Below are 12,475 nucleotides of genomic sequence, written 5' to 3' on the forward strand. Positions count from 1 at the left end.
AAAAAGGGCTGGGGATGTGGCTCAGTGGCCAAGTGCCCCTGGGCTCAATACTCACTACCTAAAACAAACAAACAGACACAAAGGCATCTCAGTCAGGTGGGCTAGGTTGTGCTGTGGTAACATACCCTAAAATCACAGTGGCTGGAAACATAAGGCTTTGTTTCTTGCCAAAGCTATGCATTTACCATGAACTGCCAGGTGGGCTTTGCTCCTGTGTTGCTACTCAGGGACTCAGGTCCCCTCTGATGTTGAGGACTGCTGGGTCAGAGGCAAAAAGAACCCCCTGGAGGGCCTCCCACTGGTGATCATAGTTCATTAGCCAGAACTGACTACCTGCCCAGTTCACCCAAAAGACACCAGGCAGCAGAACTCAATGTGGAACTTGGAAGGAGGACATTTGGGAACAGGATAGACTCCAGAAGCTCTCAAGCTAGTGAGCAACACAACCTTATCGTAACTCAGTGGCAGAGCAATTGCCTAGTGCTCATGAAGCCCTGAGTTCCATCCGCAGCACCACAAGGAAGAGAAGAAAGAAAATTATGTGTGGGTAGAGAGAGCGGGGGGCGGGGTGCGGAGAGGGGTGCTGTGGGATCACATAAACAAGGCAACTGGCCCCATCTTGGGGAAGCCTTCTGGAAAAATCTACCTGGGGACAGAACTTGTTGGCTGTATAAATAGAAGAATGGAGGTTGGGGGTAGGAAAAAAGGACATTCTAAACAAAGGGACAGGGGCTGGGATATAGCTTGGTTGGTAGAACGCTTGCCTCCTCAAATGCACAAGGCCATGGATTCAGTCCCCAGCACACACACACACAAAATAATAAAAATAAACAAAAGGACAGTCGGAGCAAAAACAGGAAATTGGATACCACATGGTATAAGCAGTTGGAAGTTGCCAGAGCCAGAGGGTAGGGACAGGATGTGGCCAGGGCTGAAGGGGTAGGGCACCGAGTGTTGGGTGCTGCCCCTCAAGACATGAGAATAGCAGAAGGGACTCAGGGCACACAAGGGGGTGAGTGTGGCACTGAGCCCCTCGTACTACTTGCCATGGCTGCTTTCACTTTCTGACCACTGCATCTCAGAGCCTGGATGTCCTGGGCTGGGCCCTGGGCCTGGAGCAGGGTCTCCCTGGTGAGTTCCAAGGGACACCTGCATCAGGAACACCTGGGAGTTTGTTCAAATGCCCAGTCTGAGCACCACCAGGACATACTGAACCACAAGCTCAGGGCAGAGGAACTAACATTTTAAACAAATTCTTCAAGTGGCTTTGCCCCATCCTTTTATTATCATTTTCAAACATACACCAACAAACTTGAAAAAGTGAGATGCTCACCCACACATCACTATTTCCGTTACTCACATTCTGTGTGGGTTCTGTGTGTTGTGTGTGTGTGTGTGTGTGTGTGTGTGTATGCTTGACTGGACCATTTGCAAATTAGCTGCAGACATCACAATCCTTTACCCTAAACACCTTTGAAGGACAAGAGCATTCTCCTCCATCTCCTCTGTACCATTACCACGCCTGAGAAGCCCCACCCCTCAGGGACAGCACATGCCCCCCACTCCCCTCTCCAGCCCTCTCAGGACACTCAGGCCTCTGGCAAGCAAAGCCAGAGACCTGGGCAACAGGCTGGATCAGCAGTTGGGACTCTCCACTCTCCTCTTAGAGCCACAAAGTCAAGGAAAGAAATGACCAAGATGAGTTGGTGTTCTCATGACTGGACTTCCCAGGGGGTACAGGATACAGGCTGGAGCCTTCTGTTCCCTCAGCACAGCACCCATGAAAACAAGTCTGCTCATGAGCCGCTTTCCAACCCTTAAACCCTGTGGTTCTATCTGGAAAGCAGCCCAACTCAGAGAAGGACGTGAGACCCACCCACACCCAGAAGGTCTCATCCTTGGTTAATCCCAAATTGATGATAATCCCTGGTGGAATGTGCAGCCCCTCCCGCCCATTCTAGGCGTGTCTTACAAATCCATGAAAATTAACATTAAGGAGAAATTCCCTGGGATTCCAATACTGAAGGCCCATTTTCAGAGTAGACCCTTTTAGCAACCCCTGGGGCGCTGCCCTCTGCTGGCAGCTCGGCCCTCTGGCAGCTCCCTCCCTCACACCAGATCACCACTCAGGCAGGGGGAGCCTCAGTGCAGCTCTTAAGCCCCACCTCCTACAGAGGTTAGGCCACATTACAGACTGTGAGGGGTCTCCTGATCTCTCTGACAGTCTCTGGTCCACGCCAATTCTTTTTGAAATTAGAGGCTTCACCACTGTAGTAAACACCCAGAGTAAAGATCTTAGCCATTACAAACTAATTTAAAATTTTTCTTCATGTGATGTATGTATAAAAAGATGACCTGCCAACAAACTTGCCAAAAACAATGAGACAGGCCCACCATGGGTAAATTGACTCTGAATGTAGTTTATTTGCAGAATTTTACTTAATCAATTCTTATTTATTCCTGTTTCTCACCATGATATAAAAACTCATCTTCTGTACAAGCATGTAAAACACTGAACAACGCATAAGAAGTGAATATTGCACATTTAATGATCAAAATAAAGTAGTGGTTTTTAAAGGCCACTTTAGACATGTAGGAAGAAAAAGTTGAACACACTGAAGTATTTGTCTCCAACTTTAGTGATTTTCAACCATAGAAAGAAAAATAAATTCTAACTCTCAGTGCTCAGTGAGAGATCACATTGGTACATTTAAAAACAAGTTATAATCAACAACACTCCTTAGCAAGTTCATTATCCCAAAATAGGATCAGTAATTTTTTTCAAGTTTTTCTCATCAGAAATCAGGAAGCTATCCAAAGTGAAGGGAACCTCAGAGACAGCTGCACAGGTCACAGGATGCTCCAGAATACGAGTATCATGGTGGAGAAACAAAGTCAGTCTTAGGGCCTGACTATAGGTCAAGAGCTTTACCCAGCATGACCCAGATGCAAATGGAAGATCAGGGTAGGGGGACGTTTCTTTTGAAAGGGACACGCTTCCAACATGGAGGGTAGACAGCAGTAAAGGACTAAGCGTGGAGCACCTTGTTTGTGAGACCTGCCTCACACCCATGCAATGAGACCAGTCCTCGCAGCAACTCATATTAAACCGAGGTATAGAGTTTGAACTCGCCACGAGTTTAATGTGTTTAATGTGCCAACCATACGTCACAGCTAGAGCCAATGCTGCCCAAGTGTCCAGAGGAGTGAACTGCACTGCTTGACCTCAAGCATGACATGCCAGGGCAGGAGCCAGGATGAGGAGAGGGAGGCACCAAGGCAGAGAAGGCGAAGGAGCGCCCTCTCCTGGCACTGTTGATTACCAACCTCCTCAACTGTGCTCTAGGTGCCTCACCTAGTCCCATACTGTGCCCCGGGGCAGCCCTCTGGACATCATGGTAGAAAACTAAGGATTGTGGGGCATTTAGTCTGGAAAGGACTAAGAGATGGGGCCACATGGTGTCAGAGGTGTGACGGGAAGGGAAACGTGTGCTGAGAGGGGAGCAAGAGATGGAGCCAGCCTGGACTGCGCCAGGCAGGTCCACAGCCAACTGGCAAGCTCTCCAGGAGACGCCTCGCTGTCAGACAGAGCAGAACCACATGTGACCCGCCAGCAGCAGCCTGTGTGGCCCTACAAGGGCTGGCCTGTGGCCACTGGCCAGGTGGAAGAGGCTGAGTATCCCACTGAGTGAGCGAGCGGTGGGCACCCAGTGTGTGAATGCTCCTTCTGACTTTTAAATGCTGATTATTCTAGACATTTACTTCTAGCTCCAGAAGAAACAACTAATTTTAGGAACAAAAACCCCACACACAAAAATGGTGTTACCACCTTTCATTCAAACACAAAGGCACAGACATGATTAACTTATATAATATGGACACACTGGTTTTCGTGACTACTCAGGAGTAACAAGGCTGTCACTTGACTGGAGGAGGTTAGATAAGTTTGCATTCTCTACACTAATTCCCTCCAGTCTCAGAGACTCAGGCTTAACCCTGGGGAGGCAGAGGCATTCACAGACTAAGCCAAGAAACTGAACAAGAAACGGCCACACGTCAGAGCTAAGGGCGAGTGTGCAGGACCTCTGAAACAGTGGGACCAAGCTCCACCTGCCGGTGTCACACTGTGCAGACACATCCAGCAGCACCTTCCTGCCTCCATGGCCCGTGGCTCCCAGCTCTCTGCCCTTCACCTGTTCTAGTCAGTAGAGCCAGGAGATGGGGGGAACAGAACTGTCTCTCTGACCCCTCTACTGCAGGGTGGGTAAGGATGGGAGCAGCACTTTTCATTGGGAGCAGAACACTGTCTCCTCCTTCCTGCTCCCCAAAAGCATCAGACGTCCTTATCTGAGCCAGATGCCATGGCCAGCCACTGTGCAGACAAGTCCAAGGTGTGGACCTTCCACACTGTTCAGCCCACAAGCAGGCCTTGGTCTTGCCCAGTGCCAGTGCTGACATGCAGCACCTGTCACTGTCTCTCAGACTGTGGCCCTGTGCTCTGTGAAGGCTGGCTATCTTTTTAAGCAAAGACTTGTTACCTGCAAGCAGAGGGCAGGATGACCTAGGTAGAGCCTTCCGTCCCCAGAGATGACAGCAGCACTGCCATGTTCTTTAAATACCTATGAGATAAGCAAACCTTCTGACAGGAAGCATGAAGAAGTGCAAGCAGTTTTACTGACCATCTTTGCAACTCAAGTTACAAGGTCAGGTAAATAAGATGACATTAGTTATAAAAAATCTACATCAACATCAATCTCTGATATACTCTGTTAGTGAAGAAGCCCTGAAATTCAGATTCGTAGAAGTTACAACCAAAGGTCGACTTTATTTTTTAAAATCTTTACAGACTAAATATGTTTTAAATATTATAAACTTTCAAAAATTAACAGTTTGATCATAATTTTCTTTAGAATGTACATACTGTCACTCAAAAACTTCACATTTGAGGATATCAATAATTTCATTCTCCTCAAAGAAAACAGCACACAAATTATTTCCTGTCATAAAATCACTGTTGCCAAATTGGCCAATTTAACTGTCCGCAGCTTCTAAAATTTTCACATATGTAGAATAAGAAGATGACTGATTTTGAAAGCAGAGAGAAGCAAAAATAAGGAAAGCTGAGACATGTCACTGTGAGATGACTCTCTGTGGCCTACGAAACTCGAACGCTAAACAGAGATTTTCTTTATCAGAGTGCCAAGGCATGTCTGTGAGGTGGAATTGTTCTGTTCAACAAAAAAGAAAAGTTCCTACAAACTCCAAGATGCGGGGGATATGTGGGATATGGGAGGAGTTCTGCATCTGCTCACTATATCCCTCTTTCTCTACTGAGAGCTTTTGGTGAATGTTTAGGCATTTGGGGGTATTTTTGTAGGGCTGCACAAAACCAACAAATACACATTATGAAAGCTGGGCAACAAAATCCATTTTGAGCCAAGAGTTATGTTGACAAATATTTTCAGACTAATTCCTGGGGGAAATAACATGAGCAAGAAGAAGGCACCAATGAGGCAACGTTGTAGACAGGCTTTGGTAATGAATGACTTTCAAGGGCGGCCGAAGGCACAGGGCGACTCAAAAAGACAGATTTCAGAAACTCTCCTGACCTAGCCCAGTTTCCATGGACAAGTGTTTCAGCAGGTCCACCAGCTTTATCTGAGTTTAAATATGGAGGGAAGAAGCAAGCAAGGAATGGAGAGGTGAGTCCCCAGTCCCCTGCTCAACAGTGGGGCCTTTAGATAGCAACCTTGGTGTCCATCAAGAATTTCAAACTTCAATGTCGAGGGAGTGAGGTGAATGAGGGGACCCAAAGGCATGGAGCGACTCTGGACTCTTTGGAGAGAGTCAGCACTCTACACACCCTGCCATGTGGACCAAATAAAACACAAGTGTGCCCAGCATGCTCATCACAAAACACCAGCCTGACACGCTGATTCAGACAGAGGCTCTTCCATGAGGATACACAACCAGGGGGAAGCAGACACGTCACCATCTCTGCTGTCCACTATAATCAGGATCAAGGTGTCAAGTTTTTCACATGGCTCACTTTAATTCAGCATTTTTATCTCCCTTCTGAGAGAAATAACATAATACCTTTAGGCTGTGTATTTCCCCACATTTGAGAAATACAGAAATTGTCAAGGTTGATTTTTTTCACACTAAAAGCACACAAATGGGGTTCAAAGTGAGGGTTATATATGACTCGCAAAGCAGTCAGATCTGGCACAGGAATCTTGATGTTTAAATAAAACAAGGGAGTCAGAGGTGGAGACATATCATGAAAATTCCCTCTGCGGGTCTTATGAGATGAGGACAGTTGGCAACTGTGAGTGGCTCTGTACCCAAGTGGAACTTAGTAAGTTTCAGTTATGGATGAACATAAAAACTAAAAAGTCCCCAGAGAGTGAAACACACACACACACACACACACACACACACACACGGACACACGGAATCACCTAATGCCTCCCAATTGCATCTCCAGTCACCCATTCCGTGGCTAAACTGAACTCTGCAATGAAAGTGAGAAAAGTTATTTGTGCAACAGCAAAGTTAAATGTAAACATAAACAGTGATGGGGTTTGTCACGGAGCCTCGTGGTTACTACCGTATATTGTCCAGATAATGCACTTCTGGGTAGAGACAGTTAACGAGAAGAGCCAGGAAGCTTTTCCCATCTTGGAGGCAATGGCCAGGATGCTTTATAAACTGGGCAGCTTGCAAAATCTGATCCTGATATTCAACATACTGCTTACTCAGTGTCATGGATTCAAGAGCAGTCAGAGCCTAAAAGACATGAAAGACAGAGGGTTAACCCCACAGATGCACACCACCTGACTGTGACAGGTACAGCACTACCGTCAGTATTTGGTCCCACTGTGAGCCTCGAGGGAGGGAAGCCCATCGAACGAGAATAAGGAGTCCAGAAGGCAGGCGCTGACTAACACAGCCAGAGGTGGCCACAACCCAAGCTTATCCCCTATTTTGTGCTGTTATTTCACAACTCTGCCTTGCCAGGAGCCACTGCAGCAGGCGGGCCGGTCTTACTGATGGATTCCTCACCTGCCACACCCATTTCCAGAGTAGGCCCTGTCCTCATTCTTCCCAGTCCCACCTGTGGGTTTGTCCCCACCAGATCAGCTACCCCTCTCTTCATAGAGGCCAACCAGAACCCACAGATGCACCTTGTTAATGTGACACCTGTGTAACTTGCTGCTGGGTCTGTTCTTAGGCTACAAAATGACATATTCAACTATCTAATTGAATGAAATTCTAAGGAAACCAGCTGCTACGTGCTGCTGAGGGTAAAAGATAAGGTCATTAAATTGGTGAACAGGCATAATGCACAGGTCAAGTTTCCCCCTATTCCATCTGACAAATGACCCAAAACTGAGGAAGGAAAATGTCCCCACATCTCTTTTCAAAGGAAGAAATAAGGAAAACATTCTTCTATTCCATAATTTTAATTTTTCCTTCCTTCCTAGGAGAAAGGGAAAGAGACTGTATATGGAAAAAACAAAATATCAGAATAGTAGTTCCTGAGCGTGGGGAGTTTTATTTTCCAGCTGACAAGCTGGGCCCCCCATCCCAGGGTTCTGAAGGCATCCTCTCCCCACCGGGGCACGTCCACCCCATGTTAAGTCCTCCAATTCCACCTACTCCTATGTCTGGGAACTGTGACACTAAAGAGTATCAATTAAGAGGTGATATTTGCTTGGTCCAGAAAACACGAAAGGAGAAGATTTTGTTTTTGAGGATAAGTGACTGAGAAGCTGAGAAATCAATCACCAGGTTGGCTATATAGTCTTAGTGTTGAAAAATAGGGATTTTGGTACCAAGTTATGAGCTATGTGAACAGAGTTTAAGCGATGGTCACGAATCCAAGGGGGGCAGGAATCATTCTCTCTCCCCACTCCCTACCCTTTTTCACATCTAACCCCCAAAATGGTACGATATGACAGGTTGCCTAAAATTAATCCTTTTATAAAAAGATGACATTTTTCAAGTCTGAAAATCTTGATGGCAAGTCTGTAAGGAACATGCAGGAAGATATTGCTTTGAGTCTACTGGAAGGCAGGCAAAGGGAGCCCAGGTGACTCTCAGGAAGTTAAAGCAGCATCCCAAATGCCCCAGATCTTGGGGCCACAGGAAAGGTGAAGACCCAAACACACCCTGAAATGCACCTCACTGAAATGCTCTTCCCACCCTCAGAGAACTCAGCTGCCCCACTGTGCTGCTTCATGTAAAACATTAGGGATTCATTCCAACAGCAGCTCTCCAGCAGTGACAAGTATTCGGTATTTTATGAACTGGGATCCCTGTGAAGAACCTGCCAACTATACCATCTGATCCTTGTTCTTAATATCTCACATAGCATGCAGCTGGCTTAGACATGATCAAGCTGCATAAGAAGAGCAGCTAAGGGGGCTCAGCTCTTACCATGCACAGACATCCTGCAGAGCGGAGAGGGAGCAGCCTGGAGCCAGGCTAGCTGTACTGACCTGCTGAGCTTTTGGGGTCAAATGTAGTTCAGAGCCAGGCTTCAGTCGGATCTGATCTTCTGAAGGAACCTGAATTGAAAGGAAGGCAGCCATGCCTCGGGCAGCCACTCGGAACCTGAGGTGATAGGGAAAAACAAAAACATGTAAGTGACCATTAGAGTGAGCATTTAAAAATAAATACCATATTTTCTACTAAAACACAAAATAAACATATTTCCAGATCTACTGTGTAGTAAGCCTATTTAGGAAAATCTTCATTATAAAAATGTGCCCATAATTCAGATCCAAGAATGAAAGTATTGGCAAAGATGTGGAATAATGGAACACTCATATATTGCTGGTGGGAATGTAAACGATGCAGGAACTATGGAAACCATTTTGGCACTTACTTAATAAGTAAAACATACTCTCACCATATGACCCAGCAAATCCACTCTTAGGTATATATCCAAAAGAACTGAATACAGATGTGCTAAGAAAAATTTGTACATGACTATTCATAATAACATTATCCACAAAAGCCAAAAAAGATTGAAACAGTTCAATTACCTATCAGCTAATAAATGGATAAACAAAATGTAGTAGATCTATAAGATAGAATTATCCAGCTATATAAAGGAATGAAGAATTGACACATGAACAACACAGCTGAACCTTGAGAATGTTATACTAAGTGAAAGAAGTTAGACACCAGAGGCTACATATTATAAAATTCCATTTTCACAAAATGGTCCTTCTTTTCTTTTTGGTACTGGGGATTGAACCCAGGGGAATTTGGCCACTGAGCTATATCCCAGCCCTTTTTATTTGTTATTTTCAGACAGGGTCTCCCTAAGTTGATTAGAGCCTTGCTTACTTGCTGAGGCTGGCCTTGAATTTGCAATCCTTCTGCCTACCCTCCAGAGTCCCTGGAATTACAGGTGTGTACCAGCATGCTTGAAGAAATGACCAGTATTTTTTAATCCAACCTTGCATACCATTAATGGCTCCAAACCAAAAAGAAATCAGTAGTGTAATCAGATTACAAAGTCAACATAGAAGAGATAACACTAAAATATACTGTCTGAACTTCAAACTGTTGCAAACAAGAAAAAATAAATATGCTTTTTAAAATACCAAGATGTAATAAAGGTCTGGGTTATTGTATTTTACCCCCTTTGTCTTTCTGGAAAATGTAACTTCTACATCAAAAACTCTACTCCAGAGTCCCACCCTGAAATACGTGCCGATATCTGAGGCCTTTCAAGAAAGCAGTGGTAGGTGCATCCTCACCTGTTGGACAAGGGAGACTTCCGGCCCAGTCCAATTGCCCCCAAAATCCCAGAGCTGAGCCTTTCCTCAGCCAGGAGGTTTTGCCTGCTCTGAAGCATGAGCAGAATTCGGACAACAGATTCCGTGAGGACTGAGTCATTCTGCTCAGTCTGAATCAGGGACAGCTGCAGGACTTGGTGCCACCATAGAAATAGCTTTGCCTCTTCCTGTGCAGAGCTGGGGAAGGTGCAAGAGGAAGTAAAATTAGAAGTGAGATTTTTTTTTTCCCACTCCCATTTAACTGAATGTCCACATTTGACTTTTAAGTAAAGGAGACATTTAGTACCTTAAAACCCTAAGCTAATTGGTGTTAACAAAATGTTAATGCTACAGTTTAGTGACTACTTACTCAGTGCTAGACACTGTGTCTGGGTTTCGTGCTTTCACTTAATGTTCACAACCCTGGGATATAGGGATTTTCATAGGAAAGCTGCAGTCTGATGCTTAAAATGCTTATTTTAGGAAATTAAAAACTTGCTCAGAAAATTAAGCCATCAAGAAAAGAATCTTTTCCAAACAAGTGTCATGGTACCTTATAACCTTGTTTGTTTTTTCTTAATTCTGTCTTCTTAAATAATTTCTTATCTAAATCCTTAAATTCTAAGTTAACCAAGTACCTTACCAGTTTTATAAAGCAGCCAGAGGCCAACACACCTTGGATACACCTGTTCCAACCACTTGCTGAGGATGAGCAGCACCTTCATTTCATTCCTTACAGTCTGCTCACTATTCAAACACTGGAGCAGGTAGACATAAAGGGTCAGATAACTGCCAAGGGCCAGGCACTCCTGCAGAAATTCTTCTATAGTGAGCTCAGGAACTTGAAGGGACACCAGAATGGGACCCCATCCTAAATTTTGATTGAGGGAGCCTAAGGGAAAAAAAAGGGAGAAGACATCAAGACATAAAAAAGAGTCTAATTACTTACCAACTGCAACAAATTGTTTCTCTTTAAGCTTCATGCCAAGGTAACATCTCTTATGTTGGCTCTATAAGCCACAGAAGCGAAATGCGCGCCGAGTATGGCTCAGTGGTAGAGTGCCTGCATAGTATGTGTGAGGCCCTGGGTTTGATCCCAAGAACCACATACACACAAAGCTCAGGCCATAACTCCACACATTAATTTTTTAATAACGCAAATAAATTTCGAACAGAAGTATCAATCCTAATGATTCTCAGCTCTGCGGAGAGTGAGGGCAGGGTGCATAGTGGTGTGCATATCACCTCCACTGGTGGACGTGGAATGTTGTGGGTTGTTGGGATAGGATATATGGCAGGTTATGGGCACTTCTGGAATTTGCTCTGATATCCTTCTTTCTCTTCCACTGTCTAGTATCATGTATATTTGGATATCAGAGTCGAGATGGGCTGTTCTGAGCAATTCTTAATCCAGAGTCTGAAAGTTTAGAGGCAGGGAATAAGAAGGTAAGAAAGAACAGGAGAGAGTGATTTCTTCACAAAAGAGTTTATAAAGCATGACCAAAAACAAACAAACAAAAAACATTTCTAAAAAAATTCCTTTTATCAAAACTGACCCAAAAAGGGGGAAACAGAGTGGATCATTATTATATAGACTTTGGAGTACAATATTCGTTTTGAGGACCATGACTTTGCCTATGATAAAAGGGGTAGTCTGACACTCTAAAACCAATGTAAAACAAGTTAGAGCCCTTGTCCCTTGAAATAGGTGATGGCACCAACAGATATGGATGAGTGATTCACATGCTAACTGCAGATCTTTATGAAAAAAATATATATTAATATAGATATATAGATATACATCAATATAGATATGTCAGAACATTCATTTCCAGAGCAGAAATTAGAATGGTAGAATCTGGAAATATATTTCCTGGTGACAGAGCTTTAATCTTTCCTGAAAGACCAAGAGAAGGTGTGTCCCCTAACCTTCCTTAAAGTAGGCGGAGATGCAGGCTTCTGTAGTCTCTGCCATGTGGCGGACGGATGCCAAGCTCTGGCAGGCTGCCGTTAACAGGGGCAGCACCACCAGCCCATGCACTTTTTGGCCAATCCAGGTCCGGATACTGCCCCGGAGGAACTCTGCCGTTGGAATAGTTGCATTGTTCATCATCATCAGGACTTCCATAAAGAGGCTACTGAGGGCCATGTGGCGGGTCTGGCTGTCCATGTCTGAAGGGGAACATAGACATGCTCTCAGGCTGCTGGCATAGGGACAGGAATGTGATCATGAAAACAACAGTGCTACAATCTTAGCTGCTCTTTGGGTAGATATGATAAGGCAATTAGTAAGAGTACCCTCCACCCCTGACTCCAACTCCCAACACAGCAATTGCCAAGCTATCAATAGTCTAGAGTGATTTACATAGAATAAAGATTATTATAGCTTAAAAGCAAATATAAAAGTATGGAAAAGATTCCTAACAGCAGCTCTTCTATTTCTTCTCCTCCTCCCCCCTCTTTACTCCCCTCCCCCCGCCTTTTTTTTTTTTTTTTTTTTTTTTTTTTTAAAGAAAGAGATCTATGTTGCTCAGGCTGGCCTCAAACTCCTGGGCCTATAAGAACATGTTACCATGCCCCTATTTCTTTGTTTTTTAAATAAGAAAAGTGAACAGACTATAAAATAAACACGTTTTTCAAAGAAAACTGCAAGAAAAAGAGCAAATTCTATTTCACAAGCA

The 12,475-nt window shown here is 44.6% G+C and overlaps 1 protein-coding gene across 3 annotated transcripts in view; it reads right to left on the minus strand.

The window, feature by feature from the left end:
- Positions 1–6,376: 6,376 nt before the first annotated feature.
- Positions 6,377–12,475, minus strand: part of EPG5 (ectopic P-granules 5 autophagy tethering factor) — a 96,684-nt gene continuing 90,585 nt past the window's right edge. For all 3 annotated transcript variants that reach the window (XM_081263070.1, XM_081263069.1, XM_081263071.1), the window contains 5 exons: positions 11,724–11,966; positions 10,470–10,686; positions 9,777–9,992; positions 8,505–8,619; positions 6,377–6,789 (listed from right to left, as the gene is read on the minus strand). In XM_081263070.1, coding sequence (XP_081119196.1) covers positions 6,607–6,789; positions 8,505–8,619; positions 9,777–9,992; positions 10,470–10,686; positions 11,724–11,966 — 974 coding nt within the window. In that variant the 3' untranslated portion in view covers positions 6,377–6,606. The remainder of the gene's footprint in view (positions 6,790–8,504; positions 8,620–9,776; positions 9,993–10,469; positions 10,687–11,723; positions 11,967–12,475) is intronic.

This window comes from Spermophilus citellus (assembly GCF_964194105.1).
Source record: "Spermophilus citellus genome assembly, chromosome: 12".
Lineage (NCBI taxonomy): Eukaryota > Metazoa > Chordata > Mammalia > Rodentia > Sciuridae > Spermophilus > Spermophilus citellus.